We start from the raw sequence: 20,084 nt of genomic DNA on the forward strand, positions 1-20,084 counted from the left end.
GCATTTCCCAGCGATTATGTCTCTCTGTATCTCGCGTAAGATGGCATTTAGACCTCGTGGCCTATGCTACGCCGAAGAAGCTGCTGGGTTAGTTGTCCCATGGCCCATCCTGGTTCAACGACCTGGACAGTCAGAAGCTTGATCGAGGTCTTCATGCTCATCATCGACGCGACAGAGCGCGATCTCAGGAGACGACCCTAACATCCGGCCTGCTATATCAGTAGCACGGAGTCCTCGGTATCGTCACATCTAACCCAGGGAGATGGTGAAACTTAGAGCTCTCACCCTGTTCATACCTAAATAAAGACCGAATCTTTTCTGAAGCCCATCTTCCCATTCCTAGAGCTCCGCTTTGCGCGCTGTGAACTGACCCGGTTGTATTCGCCGTCTGTTCTTTACCTTGCAGGGGACAGCCCTCAACAATATCTCATGCACAGCTTCATCCTTAATTCCCGGCACACGCACGGCGTGTATGCGTTGACACGCTGGTGATCTGAAGAGGGCGCATGGAATGCTGTCAAAGCAGGAAGCGAAGTAAGAGGGGAGTGCAGGGCGTCGGTAAAGCGGCAGCTCAACACCTCCAGATACGGCCATCCAACTCGCCTGCATCTCCACGCAACTCCAATTGACCTGACCTGAACTGACCTTGACTTGGACGTCACTTTGAAATTGAAGCTTCTCGACGGACACTCCACGACACATCTGCGCCCTACTTTTACGGGCCACACCCAAACGCCACGCACCTGCGCCTGGGGCAGTGCTGTACATGTAGACGCGGAGGCCTCGCGCACACCCAAACCCAGTGCTCGCACATCCTCCACCCTTCACACTCACTCCAACCTCGACAATGCCTCAAGACCTCCCGCCCTCAGGCGGTTATGAAGCCGTCCAATACCGCGTACGTTGGGCCACTATCTTCTTCCCCTCCTCGCCAGGTCATCACAGGATCGCACCACCGCACCGCGGGACTCACTAACATCTGCCCCCTCCCTTCTAGCGCAACATCCCGACCCGCGGCCTCCGCCCGTTATGGTACCTCGTCGGCATGCTCGGCGTTGTGACCTACGGCTGGCGGCAGATCTTCCTGGGCCAGCGCGAAAAGACCGAGATGGCCCGCGAGAAGATGTGGGCCCGCATCCACTTGACACCCCTTCTACAGGCGGAGGAGGATAGAGATCAGGTCCGAAGATATTACGCCGATTTGAAGAGAGAAAAGGAGTTACTAGGCAGTCAGAGTGGGGCCTATAATAGTGATCGGTATGTTCGTCTCCCGCTGGGTTCTCGACCTTCTTCTAGTTGCTGTTGGGTGGTTTGTGGGCTTGAGAGTTTTGGAGCTCGGAGTCGAGATGGGTTTGTGGGCGAGAGTACAAGCAAGCGATGCGTCGAAAGACTTGTGAGCTCTCGAACCGCGCAAGGAAAAAAAGGCTGGGAAAGTCCCCTCACGGCCATGATGAGGGATGTGGAGAGGCCAGACCGGCAAGGACAGGGTGGATTCTGCTGTGTCTCTTTCTCTGCCTCTGTCGTTATGTCGAAAAGACCTCGGTAACTAATGCGCCTTCCAACTAGGTTCGTGAGACCGACATATGCGGCCACGCCGGCCAGGACTGTGGAATAGACGTGCGGCGGATGCTACGCAGAGCAGAGCATAGCGCAGCAGGGCATATGAGAATACCTACCTACCTACCTACCTCTTTACTCGCAGTAAAAGAGACCGGCTCAACTACAACACGAAGCCCCAGTACCTCCCAATTTTCGCGCCAAAAGACCGTTAAGCTCGTGCGAACATCCGAGCGTCCCATCGGCATGAAGACAAGGCCCGACATCGACAGTGCTGGGCACGAAGCTCGTACGCAATCTCACATTCCGCCGTAGAGTATGTATGTTCATGTACATAGATAGCTTTGAAAAAGAAAGGTGCCGTTGTCCAGAGACCCAAGCGGCTGTCTACCGCAAACCACGCAACGATACAAGCAATTCTACGGCCTTCCCCAAACGGTCCGTGAGCTTCGCAATGCATCACGTTCAGATTTGAGGTTCAGTAAGTAGCCTGAGCGACGTGCATACAGACAGACACGCCAGACCATTGGCTATTAGTCATTATCCATTTCTTGGTCTTTAATTACCCACCTACCTACCCATGTACTTGTCTTTTGCGCAAACCCGCAGGACAGAGTCCCTTGCCGCCCCAAGCCGTCGAGCTTGCGCCCGCCCAGGAAGTCTCAACCCACCCAACCCGGGTCTTCGACACCATTTTTCTCACGTTCAATGCGTCTGTGCTTCTGATTCTGCCTCTAATTCCCTATGGTTGTCGCATCCCCTGTATCCTCGCCCGACCGCCGCAACGCCTGTCTCAAAAGTCCTACACTGCCGCCGGTCGGTTGCGCGGTCACGGCACTTTTCGTCTGTAGCTTGGAATTGGAACCTTCCCGCACCGGTGGCAGCGAAGTCCCCCGTTCGGTGTCGACGGTCGCAGGGGGTCTGTGTTGTCTTGGTCTGACGTTGTCCTCCGCAGTAGTTGAGAAACAAGGTCTACCCAGCGTACTACTACGCGCCCGGGGCGTTCGAAATGCACCATTGAGAGGACTGTCGGCCGTTCGGTCACGCACGTCGCTCTGCATTGGGCATGGACGGCCCTTGTGCGTCTCTGCCCGTCGAGGCAATCCGTGGGATATGTGGCCGGAGGGGAAAGTCCACGGAGTACCCGATCGAGGGCTCCCCCTCGTGCTTGACAGCGTGCTCGTACCGTGGTGCACCCTTCACGGAATCGGCGCATTTCATGCAATCCTCGAGGACTCGGCTGGTCGGTTCATGTGGATGAGAGACACCGCACTGGTCGCAGCGTGTCGCTGTCGCTCCATGTCCACGCGAATCGTCAGCCGTCGATGCACATCCCCGAAGTCATGCGGTCAGCGGCACAACAGTTACGCCGAAAATAAATGCGGCTCTGTCTCGCGATTGCAGGTCATGAAAAGCCAACATCCTTTACAGTAGATGATGTGTGGTGGAAGCTCGTCCACGCTCACAACCGACCATTCCTCTTCGACTTCGCTCTCCGGCGTCATGAAATCCCGAACATGCCATGCACGATATCCGGAATATCCAAACGGGGTACCTGATGATACCCGTCAGCCTGTCCAATCTATCCCTGTCCACATCTGCCGTCAGCGTCCTCGTCCTCGCAACATGCGCCCTGCGGGGCTCCTAGGTCGCAAACATATCCGCCACACCTGCGAGATCGGCCTCTGCAGTACCACCACCTTGATGTCCTTGCCCATTCTCCTCTACTCCCTGCATACCCAGCATTTCTCTCTGCTTGTACTTCTCCAACAGCTTACTCTGCTGTTTTTTGGTGTCAATCTTTCCCAGCTCGCTGACGCGAACGCCCCTTACACCCTCCAGCAAGGTCAATATGATGGCGCGCAGTTTCTTAGCTCGGCCACTGCCGCCAGCTCCCTCCTTGAGAAGCTGTCCCGCGGCTTTGTCGACTTTGGCCTCGTCCATTCCCGGCAAACTCATAATCACATCGCGCGGAGTGGATGTGAGGGCGTGTCGATCATGGGCTGGCGTGCTTTCTGTAGCTGGAACGTGGGCGGGGAGGCCATACGAGAGCCAGATGGTGGCGATGAGTTGAGCATAATACTGCTGCTGGTCGGCAAAATAGCCGTCATGCAAACAAGTAATGGCCGTCTTGAGCATCTCCGTCGAGATGAATTCTCGCACCGCACCGGCTTGGTCGCCGGCGAGATATTGCTCTGACGCAAAATCGGGGACAAGACGTTGCACGGCTTGAAGCATCGTGTAGCTGGACTTCATGTCCTTGAAGGCGACGGCGTGACTGATGAAGGTCAGAAGCTTGTCGAGGATTTGTACATTGGATAACAGAAATTCGCGCATTGTCTGCTGGTCGGCCTCCTTCAAGTAATTGCCATTCACAATTGACTTTTTCGTGCTCAACTGCTGCTCGCGCTTCGGGTTCAGCCAGTGGGCTACCAGATTGACAGCCTTGTAAGTCGTCTGTCTCAGTACTGAATCGTCTCGCATTTCATCTCCCAGGTTTTCGTCATCGTGCTTGGTCTGCTTCAGTTGGCTCATCTTCTCCCATTCCTGGGAGAGCTTGGTGTCCATTTGCCCGAGCAGGGACCATATGATAGGGGTCAAGAACTGTTGTCGACTCTCCGGCGGACATTCATCGATCATTTTCGGCAGCATCTGGATCATCACGGAGAAATGGTGGGGGCTGAGGGGCGTTGCCGTGTCGATAGCTGCCTGCGCGATCAATTCCGGGAGCTGCTGCAGATTGTAAAAGGCCGGGCCCAGTCTGCCCAGCGTGTGGAGAATGCTGTAACACTGTTCGAGATTGTTTCGTATCCTTCCTCGCACTGAAGAAGCAAACCCTTCAAGCGCAAGTTTCGTGGCTTTCACCTTGTTGTGGAATTCTCCCATTGAGCCAGCCGAGATGCCTGATTGCCAGTATCTATCTCGCATTACTCTGCGTATGATATCTTGTCGGTCAGGAGGCACGTTCGGCCACGACGATGGATTGTGCAACTGATGGTTGAAACTCGTTAGGCGGAGGACATATTCCAGCATATTGGGAATCATGGGTGCCCACAGGTCGCATATCATCTTGTGCAGGTCAGAACCCTGTGCGAGTCTCTCGGTGGATATGCTGAGCAGTATGCGCGTCTCCCTCAAAGGCAGCCTGATGTAACCGGACAGCATTTCCTGCTGTATCTCCGACCCCCGGCTGTCGTACCGCACTTGACTCCAGTCCTCGATCCTGTCCGCTTGTAAAGACGCCATGTAAGGTCCAACCTGGTCGAAAGCCTGAGAGTGAGCGAACCACTCTAGGCTTCCCAAAATTTCCTGTAGGCTTTGGTCCGCCCACGCTGTGGCGAGGGGTTGAACAAAATCTTGCAGCTTAGCTTGACGTCGAGCATTATCAATCGACGTCGCCCGTTGAATGACCGAGAATAGGATGGATTTCAGGTCAATCTGCAGTCTCTCATTGGCACCGATTTGGCTGATAAGGTCGGAGAATTTTGATTGAAGTTGATCGTAGAAGGTAACGAAGTAATCGGCATGCTGAAGCGATAGTCGCCTCAGTTCAGCCGTTGCATAGCTGTGGAGATCGTCGACGGCTTCGGCGTAAACGGGATTTTGTTGCGGCGTCGTGATGAATGATGACAGTATGTGCTCGAGGACTCTGAAGGCAAACCCAGTGTCTTTCTGCAAAACTCTGTATGACGCGTCCACCGCAGTTTTGATCAGCCGCTCCTTTATCTGCGGGTCTTTGAAGGCTCTCTTTTCCATCGTGTTGAGCATCCAAGCCCTCAGATTCTCCCGTATTCTTTGTCTCATTTGCTCTTGCTCAGACGTGGGGCTGTGTCGCTGTTCATCTTGAAACCTGTCAAATCCCTTGAATGCGGCGTCGACCCAGGAGAAATAAGCGTCAGCCTGCAAAATCGCCATAGAAACTCTCTCGTATCTTGCCGCATCGAACTGTTGCTCTGCTGACTCGATCTCGTCCAGGACAGCGTCCACGCGTCCCAAAGTCCCGAACATGGCTGCTTCTGGTCCTGCGAAGGCGATCCACTCTATGGCAGCCGCGCATAGTCTGCGGTAGTTCAGGTAAAAGCCTTGACGTTCCGGAAAAAGCTCGATCTCTTCATTCACGAAGGTAACCACAGGGTTTTGGACTTCCTCTGGAAAGTGTTCGTACTGTATGAGTCTCGTGGAGACGACTTGGAGGAGTGGGCCCATGCAGTCGACAATGGCAGGCGTAGCTCTCCAAGAGGACACCTCCAGCAACTTCACCCAGGCATGGATCACTGGAATGGAGACTATAAGACTCTCATGCTCCGCAACAGCTGTCAACAGTTGGAGGAAGGGTGAGAGATCAAAAATGGCGGCGGTAGGAGGTGTGTATTGGTACATGTGATCACCGAGCAAAGATAGAAGCTCAGAGAGCTTCTTCGAGACCACGTATTTGGGGCTCTCTATCTCATCCACCGACACGACGGACCAGACGTATAGCTTTCCAAGCATAGCGATACTGTCCGGGTGGACTAGAGGGAAGACCAGCGCTTGGACTTCGAGTTCTTCCAGGCGGAGCCTTCCGTACAAAGAGAGTAGAGCATCGAGGGCAGCTATGATGAGGTCTGTATCTGACGACGTGAGAAAGTTGCATGTCGCTTCTAAAGCATTGGACTGGGAGATGGCTGGAGTCATTACCCAGATGAAGCATGACCTCAATGTGGCAAGGGCTTTGAGAACAACCTCCCTAAGCTGGCCATCGTTATGCAGATTTCCCACCGACTCATTGATGAGCCTGGTGATTCTTGTAAGCCAGCCTTCGTCTCCAAAACGCAAGTTGTGTGTAGTTCCGCCGATCTTAATCCCCCCAGAGAAGTTGGAACTTGGTGTAAAGATCTCGACCAGCGCGGAGTTCAGATCTCGTCCTCGTAACACGGCAATACTGTCATCGCGGATAAAAGTATCCTCGGACAGGTTTTCGAGGATGGTCAGAACAAAGTCTTTGTGGACGAGACCTTGGGACCACAGCTGTGCAAGCTGCTCGTCCAGGTCGAACCAGTCAAGCGCCCAGCTTCGTTTGGCCAGCTCAATCCATAACTCCGCAACCTTGTTGCGGATGAAAGCAAGATACTCGGCCCTGACAGATCGACCGAGTTCAAGTACGCAGTTGCGGAGCTGGATGGCTTGGTGCTCGGAGAGGTGATGTGTCTCGTGGCGAATGACGTGGCTTAGCAGAGACAAGCCAAAGTGCTGCACCAGAGGAGGCTGGGATAGATCGGTAGAAAGAGAAAAGCCACATTCGAGGGCACTTTCTCTGCTGGCCTTCAGGTGTTCCAGGTAATCAGAGGCAAGCCTCCGGAAGTCATTATTGGTACTAGGATCGTGGATCGCCTGTAATGCGTCCAGGATTCTAGATCTGTCAAAGCGCGACTGATCTGTGCTTTCTGTGATTTCTGTCATCTTCAGTATTCTAGCGCGTGCACGAACGCTTCCTAAGGAATGTTGGGGAAGACCAGTCTACGTGGCATGCCGGTCAAGAATGGATCAGCCGGCGGTTGAGGCGGGACCTTTCGTTGGTGGTGCTGCCTCAAAGCAGGCCTTTCGGTATTTAGTGAAAAGAAGATGAACGAGCTTTTCACCAAGTTGTTAATGACTGACTGCTGATCGTGATGATGTTGTTGTAGTCTGTGAAAGTGAAGGATATTTCGGGGGTCAAGATTTGTAACGCCGATAAAAACTGCCCCCTCCTGCACCGTGCACCGATGAAAAGATGATCACAAAAGTCACATAGTAACCCTGTCGGCCCACGATAAGCACGGTCGACAGTGAAGCATATGCTAATAGGACGCCCAGTTGCTTCGAAAGCTGGAGGCACACGACGAGAGTTGATGGCAGCGCCAAAAGAGGTCGGAACCCGCAGGCTCGAAAGAGAAATTTAGCCGAGCTGGGTAGCCTTGCAGACAGGTGGCAAGGCTGACCACGTGCGCATGGCGCCGGTGAGGTCGAGGGACGAGGGGGAGAATTGGCAGCAGGGCCAGCCTATCAATTAGGAAACATTTTGTTCTGTATGGGCAGAAGACGGCACTACTGGCACGTCTATGTTCATACGCTGCTCACGTCCAAGACGCAGCCCTGATATTCATCGATCGCGCTACTGCTGCACCCCTGCCATGCCCCGACCCATCTTCCGAGCTCTGCCTTCCCGCCGGTTGTGGCCCGCTCCTCCCCTCCCTCTACCTTGTTCCTTGCGCCTTCGAGCAGCCTGCGTTGCGGCATCGCGACTGGGACCTGCAGTACTTCCACCACTGCGACCGCCACGTCCCCAGGTGCGGTTGCCTCTGGGTTCTGCCTGTCCCATGCCACGTGGCCCACTAACCCCTTCTCCTTCCTCGCTGTCTTCGGGCGTGTTGCTGCTCTGCCATCTGCTAGAGACAATCGTCGCCTGATTTCCCTTGAACGTCTGCGTCGCGGCATATTTCTTCTCCAATCGGTCTTGCAGCTTGGGATCCTTCTTTAACATGATTGCCCATCCCTCAAGTTGCTCGTCACTCAGGCCCGTGTCCCTCTTCAGATCTTGCCGCATCTTTGAGATACGAGTCTTGCTGTCCCGGGCGTAGAGTTCTTGGTTGTCTCGCCACGCGCGGAAAAGGGTCTCCTCATGTGGGTTCTGGTCCGGAAGCCTCTCCGGCCGTGGGCGCTCGTCAGTGTCAAGTGTTGCATCCACTGTGCCACCGACATCAGCGACATCGTACGTGTCATCGCGCTCGTCGTCGTCTGAGTCAAATGCAGCCAAAGCAGATATGATAGCTGCTTTCCGCTGGGCATGCTCATCTTGAGTCTCGGCTTGGCTAAGACTGATTTCCTTCCTTCCTCTGTGTAATCTCTTTGAAGAAACTTGAAGCCTGTCGAAATCATCACCATCAAATAAATTCTCCCTCTGCGGAAGTAGAGGCGGTGTCGAACGGGGTGCAAGATTGAATGGGTGTCCGGCCGTTGCTGCTACAGGTTCGGCGTGCGAGCCTTGATCGCGCAGGTCAGCTGGCAAAGAATCAGGCTCCAGCAGCGCCGCGATTACGGTCTCCACGTCGTCGCCGAAATGATCGAGGAGCTTGAGAATGTAGTGGTTCGGCAAGTCTGGAAAGAGGTCGTGCACTTGCGATATCTGAGAGGCCTTGTGCATATGCATGTCCTCGTTCGGATCAGCCTTGCCCTTGCCCTTGGAGACTTTCTTGCGCCGCGGCTCTGTCGGTGGATGTAGATGCTTGTTGTTTTCTCGATAGGTGGTGAGGAACTCGAGCAATCCTTGGCCACGTTTCCCCGTTGCGATGGCGGAGTTCGCTGCGAGGTGCTTGAGAAAAGAAGTGCTGCAGACCAGACTGGAGCACAGCGTCGGCTGGCGGGGTTTGCTTTTTGCTGTCCGGTCCGCTTCTGATTTCATGAAGTAGAGGTGGTCTAGCAGGAGCGATCCATGTGAGGAGCTGTCCACCATAAGACTACGCAAGCAGTAGAAGAGGTGCTCAGTCAACACCTTTCCAGGCGAACTCGTCTCATGTGTTCTTCGAAGCTGGTTGTATGCCTCCATCACGGTCTCCAAATAATCGGAGCCGGTCATGAGATTAAGGCCTGTGTCTGGGGACAACTTGACTAGCTCATTGATTCTGTGGACCTTCTCCTCCAATGCCTTTGAGTTGAGGGATTCCGGCAGCTCTCTCGAGAGACTCCTCTTCCAATCTGCCACAGCCTGCGTCAGTTGCTTCTGGTCCCTTTTCCAGACCAGCTTCAGAACAGCTTTCCAATCCGCCACGATTGCATAGGTTGCACTGGCCGTCTCTAGGAAGTGGATGAGCTTGTCATTGGGACAGTCAAAGGGAACATCCGTGACAAGAAGCAGCCTTCTCAGAAGCAAGTATGCCCGCTTGAACAGGATTCGCTCTTTATGCGACTTCGACGACGCGGCATCCTTCCCAGAATTTGACTCGAAATACGAGAGTAGAAAATCAACACCGCTGCCACTCTGTGAGAATTTGAACTTGGAAAAGTCCTTTTCTTGTAGACGCAGTCGAAACTCCAGACTGAACAACCATGACTCGAGGCACGCTTCCCACTCTCCATCGACTAGACTGGCTTTCACATTCGCATCAGGGTACAATGCCAAAGGAGGCACTGTGTCCTGTATGCCAGCGACCTCCTCCATTTGTGTCGAGAAAGAAGACGTTGCCGCAGAGAGAACTCCTGGCTCAGTGTAAAAGAACGCTCCTTCAACGAAAGGTTCAAAAGTCGAGTCATAACGAGGTACGGAGTACATGCATGAAATCACCATGAATGATCACTAGATGACTAAGGCAGCGCCTCGCCACAAACGGCTTAGCATCGCCACGGATCTAGCCGCAGCGCCAAGATTTCAGCGCACCATGCGTTCTTTGACAAAACACCACCTTCTGATTTCCGCTCGTCGAAAAGCTCTCACTTAATAACCGATCATCACATTACCGAACCGCGAGTTCAGGTCTTGATCGGCATCGACACCGTCTCAAACACAATCTCTACCTTTACTACCGCCACAACTCCAGACAAAATAAACATGTCGTTCCAAAAGCCCGAGAAGGATTTCGGCGAGGGCCCGGTACGCCAGAATCAACCACGACTCTTTCAAATCCCCTACGAGCGCTAATCTAATTTCTTGTGTACTATAGAAAATCCACAAAATCCGCATTACCCTCACGAGCCGCAAGGTCCAGTCCCTCGAAAAGGTGTGCACCGAACTCCTCGAGCGCGCCAAGTCCAAGAATCTCCGCGTCAAGGGGCCCGTCCGCCTGCCCACGAAGACCCTCAAGGTGACCACCCGCAAGACGCCCTGCGGTGAGGGGTCCAAGACGTGGGACATGTTCGAGATGAGGATCCACAAGCGTTTGATCGACTTGAATGCCCCGACCGAGGTGGTCAAGCAGATCATCATTAACATTGAGGCCGGGGTCGAGGTGGAGGTTACGATTGCTGCTTAAATAGTTGCATGCATGAGGATCTTGGGCGGGAAATATGGCAAGTGAGCGAATGAGCCGCAGAAGACCTTGGCTGTGAGACTGTAGTGGATTGAGACGAGATGGGGGCCTTTGGTCACTCCAGAGTACGAGAAGAATCAAGGCAATCATCCGAAAAGGTCTGCGATATGCGAAAAGCCAGCGAAGGGGCAGCATTTTGCGATCAAATGGTTGATTTCTTGCCCGTCGGCTCGCCATGCATGTGATACAGTAACTGCCAACGGCAACGCAAAAGATAATGCCCCAGCTGACAGCAATTCTTGTCCTTGTCCCTTGTTCCAATAATCCAACATCGCGCTGCTAGTTGATTATTCCTCTTATGCTCAATGCCGGGTTTTCTTCCATTTTGTGGTTCTTCGCCGCCTGTCATCCATCGAGCAGTACCATGGCTGCTTTGCATATTTATCGAGTTTTCCCTCGCGCGAATTCCGCCCGTCGCCTTCCGGCTTCCGCTCCCTAGAAATCATAAACGACCCACTCGCGCAGCGGTGGAACAAGCGGCATCTTCCCATCCTTCCACCTCCCTTCACTGAACAAGTATCTGTAACTGCCCAGCACATCCTCCGTATACTCTGTCCGCTCGCCCTGGAGATCCCAGATCTTATCCTCTCGATTCAAGGCCACGACATCCGGCGCCGCTGCCCCGTCGGGGAACCATATCTTCTCCGACTCCCGATTGTCAGGCCGCCGGTAACAGGGGACGTTGCTCTCGTACGCGACGGGCTGGCCACGGTAGGTGTGTAGTCTTCCTGTTTGGTTCTTTTGCGTAGGGCCTGGGGGTAGGGTTTCCGTGTAATGCAGGGCGCGGGCGGGCTTGTTGGTCAGTGGGTGAGCTGTGGTTGAGGTGGAAGCCGGGAGCGCCGATGTTGTTGTTGGAGGAGGAGCAACGACTCCGAATGGATTGGCGCGAGGCTGAGGCTGTGGTTTCAAGGACACCGGTGGCGTCGTTGAGTCCATGGTCTCGTCCTTCGGCTGGTCTCCGGTGGGCCTTGCGCCGAAGGGATTCGTCGGCGCGCTGGGTTGACCGAACGCTAGGGCTGTGCTGGACCCGAATCCGGATGTTGGTTGTGGCGCTTGTTGTATGCTTTGTGTTTGTGCTTGTCCAAAGGCTGGTTGGCTGGCGCTCGGCTGGCCGAAGGTCGTCAGTGGCTGGGCCGGCTTCCCGAATGCTGAAGATGGTTGGCTTGGTTGTCCGAAGGCAGAAGTTGGTTGAGATGGTTGCCCGAACGCAGAAGCTGGTTGGCTTGGTTGTCCAAAGGCAGACGTCGGTTGACTTGGTTGTCCAAATGCAGAGGTCGGTTGTGACGGTTGGCCAAATGCAGAACTTGGCTGCGACGGCTGTCCGAATGCAGAGGATGGTTGACTAGGCTGTCCAAAGGCAGACGATTGGTGAGGCGGCTGTCCGAACGCTGATGATGCTTGACTTGGCTGCCCGAATGTCGAAGTGGGCTGAGATGGTTGGCCAAACGCTGAGCTAGATTGTGACGGTTGGCCAAAGGTCGAGCTAGTCGAACCAAAACCACCTGAGGCCGAAGCTGGAGCGAACGGATTCTTTGGTGCACTCGAACCAAAGCCTGACGCTCCAAACGCCGGCTGACCGAACCCGGACGCAGGCTGGGATGGTTGGCCGAATGCTGATTGTGGCTGGGACGGAGTTCCAAACCCTGATGCTGGTGACGACGGTTTCCCGAAGCTGGACGACGGCTGCGCAGGCTGACCGAATGAAGATGCCCCGAACCCTGATTGTCCGAATGCAGGTTTTCCAAAGGCGCCAGCTGATGTAGTAGAGCCAGAGCCAAAGCCACCTCCGCTTGCGCCGAATGCACCGCTTGATGAACTTGCACCAAATGCACCACCCGACGGGCTTGCAGCACCAAATCCACTCTGTCCGAATGCTGGTTTGCCGAACGGCGATGATGCTCCGAACCCGGATGAGGGTTGACTGGCCTGTCCAAATGCAGGCGTTTTAGAACCAAATGGACTTGACGTGGAGTTCGAACCAAAGCCACCCCCAGCGTTTGAGCCAAAGCCGCCTGGCATATTTGATGATGATCCAGTCTCTTTGATGATCTGCTCCTTTGATTTCGTGCCGTCCATCTGCGTAAAGTCGTCGCGGTTGGGATGCTTCTTTGCTGCTTCTTGAATGAACTTCTCGACGTCACGGGTGTTGTTGACAATCTGGTTTATGTCCTGCTCTGCTTTGGTCCAGAGCGCGATAGCTTCCCGGTCGGCTTCATCCTGTTTGCCCTGGGCTGCGAGCTCGTAGAATCTTGCTCGGACTTCTTCAGCGCTGAACTCATTGTCCTGGAGCAAAGACGCTGGTGCGTTCTTCCCTGGGCCGTAGGATGAGAGAATCCATTTTGGTCGACCTTTACCTGCGGCTAGATCGTTTGGAATGTCATCCGGATTGAATTGCCACGTGTCTCTTCGACCTGTGCGTGGAAAAGGGTCAGTCCACTTGGCCATAGCTGAACAGATTGGAATGTGGCTGAAATGTCAGGCTCCTTACCGTTGCCACCGCTGCCACCAAATCGATTATTCCCGGAGAGAGCACCAAATCTGTTTTGATTACTGCCGAACCCTCCTCCACCACCTCCCGCACTTCCGGGATGCTCGTTACGGCAATTTGCTGACGAGAATGATTAGCACTGTGCCCCTCAGAAGCCAGCTGGGGCTCTGAGACGTACCACCGAACCTACAATTTCCCTGCAGGAAATACTTGCACACGACCATTCTTGAGCGGACTTTTGAATGCCGGGCGAGGAGACTATGAGAACTTGCTGAGAACAAGACCCTCGATCAACCGCCTTACTCAGAGATCGTCACTCCATCGCCAACCCAAGAACGAACCAGCAACAGCGTAGTTGGGACACGGCAATGCCAGTTGCTCGTAGGTTGTGCCCAAGACTCCGAAGTGAATATGAATAGTCCCCAATGACCCAAAGTTCCTCGTAGGTCGTGCTGCGCAACTCTCAGAAACAAGTTCAGGTTGCAATCTTGCGAATTCCCGGGCTATACAATGGCGATGAGCGTCACGTGCTCCAAGATCTGGTCGCCCCGGTGGAAGATGAACGATTAGCTGAAGTCGCGATATTGAGAAATCGCCATTGATGGACGATACAGGGAAGTTCTGTAAGACGCGTCCATAAAGGGTTTAGACAGTTATGGCAATACACGTGTTTCGTAATTCTAGCTTGCTCGCTTGGCACCCACTTGGGATTGGTTACGTATCGCTACATTCAGCGATTTATCCCCGCGTGCCTGGAGAGTGACATGCCATACTCCTACTGTATATTGGGTTCACGAGTCTGCTCGAAGTCTATTGACGCAGGAAATTCGGACAAGAGCACAGGTCCTTGAGGTGACCATGCGGAGGAGGCTTTTTGATTTCTGGTCGAGCTACTTCCATCTATATACGCTCCGTCTGTGCTCTTTCAAGACATGCCTGCAGCTCGGTCTTATCTAGGCCTTGTGCACATCGCCCCGGGGCTCGATTGAGCCGTGCCATGAACTGCGTTCTGCCTCAAAGTGACTTAGAAGGACATTCTTTTGCTCCTATGTCGAGCGCACCCATGCTACCGAGATAGCCATCGGGCCAGATGAGTACCAGAACTGACGCTCAGCCTTCTTGAGGCAGAGTGGCACTCCAGGGAGTAACGCATCTTTGAGTAGAAGGTTTAAGAGCACTCAACGGATATCAACAGGAGTGCTGCCGTAGATCGCTCACAGGCGTATAGGCAATAGTCAGTTGCCAACCAGCTACCACACGCAACCGATGCCTGTTGTATACCCACAGACGCTCGAGGACGCGTTCCACATTACCTTGATTGGTGGCAGGCGTTGCATCCAGCACTTGTTCTGTGTACTTCAGAGGCTTAACAAATCCTCACTCGCACTGTTACTTCCGGCGCTGGCGAGTTGTTGTTTGGGTGGCGGTGGTTGCGACTGTGACAAATCCATTGACGCGAAGCCATTCAATATATCATTGTCAGTCATGCCGCCGAACCCAGACGAGCTGGGGACTGTGGACGATCCCCCGTTACCAAATACTCCAAGTAGATCGTCCATGTTGTTAGCAGCAGCAGGTTGGCTGACTGTCGGCGAAGCCACTCTTTGAGGTGTGCCTGCAAGTCCCTCCAATCCAGAGAAACCATCGGTAGGCTTCTCGGTGGCTGATGCGGGAGCTGCACCATCAAAGTCGATGTCGAGTAAGTTCTCGTCGTTGTTTGTTGGTTGTGGTGCCTTGCCTTGGACGGCTGCAGCGGCGGCGGCAGCTGCCAGTGGATTTTCTCGCGCATTCTGCATTTGTTCTTCGATCGCGGCTTGTTGAACAGCGTCCGCACCAAAGCGGCCTTGACCAACGAATTGCTCGGGTGGCTTATGATATACCGAAGCCAACGTCGAAAGTTCGCCAAGGAGTCTGTCGAGAAGGGCAGGTGGTAATGACTGGATAGTGGTGGTGATGGGCGGCTTCTCGGAAAGAATAATGTTTTTGGGGGCATTTTGGTCGCTTGTGTTGGAGAGCAATCGCCAGTAGACGTATGCTCGGTCGCGGATATCTGGGTTGTCGCTCTCCGCAGTTGCCGCGTTCAAGACCTTCTGGACAAGGCCTTGTGCAGCCTGCGGAGACTTTAGGAAGAGCTTTACAACTGCGGTAAGTATTTGTAGTTGGGTCTGTCTCTTGTTAGCGGCCCATTGATGCATGTGGATTCAGCACACTGACCTGAGAAAACTCTTCGGCAAAGTCATCAACGAACCCGCCGAGTATGTCTCCGGCATTGCTGATCTTTTCCGCATACTCACCAACAATCCAGATAAGAGATCCTCTAGCATTGGGTTCATCCAGCTCATCAATGCATTTGCACAGTGTTGGGATGATACCTTCGTAGCCAGGATATTTCCGGAAAATGTCTTTGATGACCACAATGACCTCCTGAACCACATAATTGACCTTCGTGTTAATCAGGTCCAGGAGAGCGTTGACACAGCGTTCACTGGCACTTTCGATCTTGATGGCGACTTGTCCGATCGCCTTGACTGCTCGGCGCACAAAATCCATATCCACTTCCAATGCATATTCTTTGAGTTCGGCAAGTAACTGGTCGACATTCGATTCGTTTGCTATCCGCACCATGATTTCCAGTTTCTGGAATTTGACGTAAGGAGGATCGTTGTATTTGCAGAAGAAGACTCGTATTTCTTTACTGAGTATGTCCGGCTGTTTCTGAAGGAGAAGGTCGATATTTCGAAGCGCAACGTACTGTACTTCCGGTGCTGATGAGACTAGCGTCACCAGGGGTGGCGCCATCTTCTTCAGATATGACTTTTGTGTTTCTTGTGGGAGGTATCGCATGTGCAGAAAGACAGCCTTGACCGCAGCTACCACGACGCTCGAGTTAACGTGCTGGAATTGAGGTGTCACCCTTTCACATATGTGTTCGGCTTCTTTGACATCGTGAGCCTTGTACTCGGCCAGCGAACTCAAGATGGTAACTCTCCCCCACTCTGTACATTCATTCAGTGCCATAAGGAGTTTCTTTAGTGTGTTCGGGGTGATTTGTAGAGCGTTCGTCTCGGGCGCGGCCTCGCTGATCTCGGCAAGGGCTTGCACGGAGTTTGCTACCACCATAGGATTTGGATCGCCAATCATTTCTTGTAGGGTCTCAAGGAAGCCGTTTTCGAGGCACATGGAGGGATTGAGATCAAATAATTTTGCGACACAGATGGCGGCAGTCTTTCGTACGTACGGTGATTCGTCTCGAAGTGTCTTCCGTAAGGGTTCTTCCATGTAATCAATCATTTTGTCTACTCGAATGCAGCCCATGGTTCGAATTGCCAGGGCGCGAATTAGAGGGTTCGGATCTTCGGAGTCTTGTACAAAGGTGTTGACGGCTAGAATGCAAAGGTCGGGGTGTGACTTGGCATAATTCCTAGGATTTTATTAGCAGTGTAAACCGTCGTGCGTGATGGTGGGACGAACATGAGATATAGGTACACCAGCTTCTTCTGGTCAAGGTCGGCGGTCGCAATATTTTTGAGAACATCCGGGAACAGTTGCGAGACATCTTTACCCAGAGTCATCGCCATGATTGTCTTCTGGATGGCTTCTTTGCTGCAATAGCCGTCAGCCCCGTGGTAAGGTATTATCGAAATCGACTCGACTTACCGCTCGTAGGCATATTGCGATCTGGCATGATATCTGTCAGCCGGGTCTGAACAGTAGCACGCCATGAAACATACACAAGACCAGCCCTCAATTCAAACGTCTCGCCTTTGCGAGGAGGCGCAAAAGCGTTCCTCACCCTGTTCATCGCCATGGTGCACAAGTTGTTGTGGTGAATGCAGACGGCGACCGAAATAGCGGAGGGTTTCTTTGATCGAGGGGCTACCGTGCCATCTTGGAGCGCAGGGCGAGCGACCGGCGACGTCAATTTCCCTTCACCGAAGAACGGCAAAGGCCTTCGTTGCTCAAATGCGACACAGACCTTAGAATGAAGGTCGAATGCTCTCAGGTGGTTCTCTAGGATACAGTTGATTTGAACGGAGTCCGAGTCGCTATCCATCACCCATACCACATGCCAAGGCCTGGTTAGGGCAGCGGCAGTGATTGACCATCGAGAATGAGTGGCCGCTTTAACATCGCTCAATCTGTCAGCCCCAACTTTGTGAGGCTTCCGTTAACTACGGTTTACCCATTAACGACGAGAAGACAGGTCTACAAGTACGAGATGGAACGGATCGATCGGTGTTGTGAGCATGTCATTGCCCGCTCGTCCTCCCCATCACCTTCTGGTCAGGCTACAAATAAGGCCCTCCTGCTGCACAAACCAATGGTTGCAGATATGCCACTCCTTCTCCGGATAAGTCAGCTCGACTCGGTACCGCCTAAGCAGCTCCGGGATGACCTTGTGAATCTCGATCCAAGAGATGTTGCGGCCGATGCATTTCCGGCTGCCTGCACCGAAGTTGAGCTCCCAGATGTTGTCCATCTCTTTCAGCTGCTCTTGTGATGCCGTCAACCAACGGCTGGGGTTGAACTTCTCTGGTTCAGGACCAAAGACTGGTGATCGATTGGTGACCCAAGGGTTGATTCCCACTATCGTACCTGCGGGGATGTGGTAACCTTGGACGTCGAGGCCTTCGGCTGGAACATGGCGTTCCATAAGAAACCCGACCGAGGGATGAATGCGCATGGCTTCCTTGACAACGGCGCCCAGATAGGGAAGTTCGGTAGTGGCTTCTTTATGTGAAATCGGGCGACTAAGCTTCCCTGCTTTGTCTACCGCATCAATCTCGGCGACAAGCTGGTCCATACACTCCGGGTTGCGGCAGAGGAAATATACGATGGCGCGCAAGGCGATCGCCGTCGTATCCGAGCCCGCAAAGACGTTTGTGCTCAGGTGCACAATGATATCGCGGCTACTCATCTTCAGCGGATCAGATGATTTGACATATGCCCACCTACTGAGCATGTCTCGGCCCTCGACGTCTGCGTTGATCAACTCGCCATCTCGCTTGATGCTGGCTCGTCCGTTGATTGCTTTCAGCGTGAAGACAAGCACTTGATTCCAAGTTTCCATGGCTGGCATGAGCTTGGTGAACAACGGGTTCCCAAGGAGGAGGTCGTGCATCTCGGGAACTTGACCACAAAGAGCAGCGTACGTGAGCATGCCTTCGATAGCCTTCATCATACCCTGAGTGAAACGTCAGCTATCGTTCGGGATCACATGGCTCAGCAGCCTTACATCGACGTCCTTCCCCTGCTCCAAGAATCCGAGTTTACTTGCAAAGGTCACCTCGCCGACGACATCGAAAGCGAAGTATTGCAGCCAGGCGCCAAGATCCACAGGTTCTCCTCTTGAAGCATATTCGTCGAGACGGGACATGAAAAGCGACACACAAGAGTCAATAGCCGCTTCAGACTGCAACAGGTTGGGCATGCTGTATGCTGCGCCGACCTTCCGCTTCTCAACGCGGTGGTACTCTGGATCACGGGTTGAAAAGAGGTTCATTTCCGGCTTCTTCTTCCATGAAATGCACTGGATTGGGTAAAAGCCCGTCTTGGTAAAGTTCTCTTTGATGCCGTAGATGACTGGTATCACAGACGGGTCTGAAATCGAGACATGGCTTGGACCAATGCGAACCACAGGGCCATACTCCTTGTGAATGTCGATGGCAGTCATGTGAGCATGTCCTCTCCAGACATCATACAGGCGCCATAGCTTGGTGTAGGCAGCAACCGGTGGTCCTGGGATCCCTCTGAGTCCCGGTCTAAGTTTGTTATAGACCAGCGAGAGCGCGAACAGTCCGACGACAAGGAGGATTGGATGAGCAAAGATGGCTTGTTTAGCAGCAGTGACGAGGTTTGAGAGCGTGGTGGACGCCATCTTGCAGGAGGAGCTGTGGAAGATGTGGGATGGTTGAGAGTCTCAGCTACTCAACATGTTGCCATCTTATACGGGTCTCTCTGATCCCTTTGCGAATATCATCTGCTCGACTGAATAGGCAGCCGGATGATGCACGGCTAAGGGCACCCTCATCCGTATGAAAGTAATTGTATATCAGTCCATTGAAAAGCTCGTGATTGGCCGTCAGACGCGTCAAGGGTCCAAAGCTTGAAGTATGTTGATCAATGACCGCTAGTCTGTGGGCCAAACCCCTCACAAAACCTGGAGACGGAACGGTATTGGAATCCAGCGAATGAAAAGGATACTGGAAAGCCGAGGTTCGAGCCTTTAGTCCGAGCGACTTGAGTGCCTCTGAAGCATGCATATATCGCACGGGATGCCAGTCGTGTTGAAGATCCAGCGACGAAGACGCCTGGCGAAGCAGATTGTTGCTCGGTACACTCAGGTGTTGTCGGACGTCAGAGCTGCTTGCTTCTTGGCAGTGTTCGCGTGCTGATTGGGGCCCATCGATTCTGCCCTTCAGTTGCCCTTTAATCTCAATGAATCTGGCAACCTAAGCCGAAGGAGGAAGACGAACCCGGTGACTTGGGTTCGAGATCCGCTGGAACGCGATGGAATTGCAAGGTTCACCATCCGCTGCCCTCCAGCTTCCCAGCACATGCCTGGCTATAGCGCGGGGTTCGTCGGGGACTGTGGGGGTGGTATCCACTTAAGACTCCGGCGGAGCATTTCGATATTTTCCCCCATCCGAAACATCTCCCAACTCCGAAAATTTTTCAGAATGGGTGGTGACGCAAGTGTCACACGTCCCGGATTGATCCAATAATTGGCACAGAGGCACTGGCAGTTATATTCATGTGAGCCACGTGAGAGCGTGAGGCATCGCTGGCTTCTGTTCTCCAAACCTTGACCTGGAAATACTTACACTTGCACTAAATTTTACACTGATTCGATGTACTCAGGCGCACATGCTCACCGAGCGTAAGACTGGTGACACGACGTTCTGTGATCGCCAAGGCATAAGTTGATGCTGGATTCGACGTTTGGATACGCGATAGATGGATGTGAAGTTTTTGCGAAGTTTAACCTCACATCACATTTC

General features: G+C 53.4%; 7 protein-coding genes across 7 annotated transcripts; 2 read left to right on the forward strand and 5 right to left on the reverse strand.

The window, feature by feature from the left end:
• Window positions 1-847: 847 nt before the first annotated feature.
• Window positions 848-1,397, forward strand: A1O7_04220 (NADH dehydrogenase; the record flags this gene model as incomplete). The annotated part of the gene is made up of 3 exons (XM_007758233.1): window positions 848-898; window positions 998-1,235; window positions 1,297-1,397. 3 exons carry the CDS (start codon window positions 848-850, stop codon window positions 1,395-1,397), a joined length of 390 nt encoding a protein of 129 aa, XP_007756423.1.
• Window positions 1,398-3,201: 1,804 nt separating this feature from the next.
• Window positions 3,202-6,996, reverse strand: A1O7_04221 (uncharacterized protein; the record flags this gene model as incomplete). The annotated part of the gene is made up of 1 exon (XM_007758234.1): window positions 3,202-6,996. One exon carries the CDS (start codon window positions 6,994-6,996, stop codon window positions 3,202-3,204), a length of 3,795 nt encoding a protein of 1,264 aa, XP_007756424.1.
• A 691-nt stretch (window positions 6,997-7,687) lies between these two features.
• Window positions 7,688-9,730, reverse strand: A1O7_04222 (uncharacterized protein; the record flags this gene model as incomplete). The annotated part of the gene is made up of 1 exon (XM_007758235.1): window positions 7,688-9,730. One exon carries the CDS (start codon window positions 9,728-9,730, stop codon window positions 7,688-7,690), a length of 2,043 nt encoding a protein of 680 aa, XP_007756425.1.
• Window positions 9,731-10,117: 387 nt separating this feature from the next.
• Window positions 10,118-10,538, forward strand: A1O7_04223 (40S ribosomal protein S20; the record flags this gene model as incomplete). The annotated part of the gene is made up of 2 exons (XM_007758236.1): window positions 10,118-10,159; window positions 10,230-10,538. 2 exons carry the CDS (start codon window positions 10,118-10,120, stop codon window positions 10,536-10,538), a joined length of 351 nt encoding a protein of 116 aa, XP_007756426.1.
• Window positions 10,539-11,030: 492 nt separating this feature from the next.
• A1O7_04224 (uncharacterized protein) lies at window positions 11,031-13,040 on the reverse strand (the record flags this gene model as incomplete). The annotated part of the gene is made up of 1 exon (XM_007758237.1): window positions 11,031-13,040. The coding sequence occupies one exon, from the start codon at window positions 13,038-13,040 to the stop codon at window positions 11,031-11,033; it is 2,010 nt and encodes a 669-aa protein (XP_007756427.1).
• Window positions 13,041-14,441: 1,401 nt separating this feature from the next.
• On the reverse strand, window positions 14,442-16,891 carry A1O7_04225 (uncharacterized protein; the record flags this gene model as incomplete). Its single annotated transcript, XM_007758238.1, has 5 exons — window positions 14,442-15,248; window positions 15,298-16,504; window positions 16,555-16,686; window positions 16,741-16,761; window positions 16,815-16,891. 5 exons carry the CDS (start codon window positions 16,889-16,891, stop codon window positions 14,442-14,444), a joined length of 2,244 nt encoding a protein of 747 aa, XP_007756428.1.
• Window positions 16,892-17,356: 465 nt separating this feature from the next.
• A1O7_04226 (cytochrome P450 oxidoreductase) lies at window positions 17,357-18,961 on the reverse strand (the record flags this gene model as incomplete). Its single annotated transcript, XM_007758239.1, has 2 exons — window positions 17,357-18,268; window positions 18,320-18,961. The coding sequence occupies 2 exons, from the start codon at window positions 18,959-18,961 to the stop codon at window positions 17,357-17,359; spliced, it is 1,554 nt and encodes a 517-aa protein (XP_007756429.1).
• Between the last annotated feature and the right edge of the window lie 1,123 nt (window positions 18,962-20,084).

The sequence above is a fragment of the Cladophialophora yegresii genome (genome assembly GCF_000585515.1).
Source record: "Cladophialophora yegresii CBS 114405 chromosome Unknown aczIN-supercont1.3, whole genome shotgun sequence".
Classification (NCBI taxonomy): domain Eukaryota; kingdom Fungi; phylum Ascomycota; class Eurotiomycetes; order Chaetothyriales; family Herpotrichiellaceae; genus Cladophialophora; species Cladophialophora yegresii.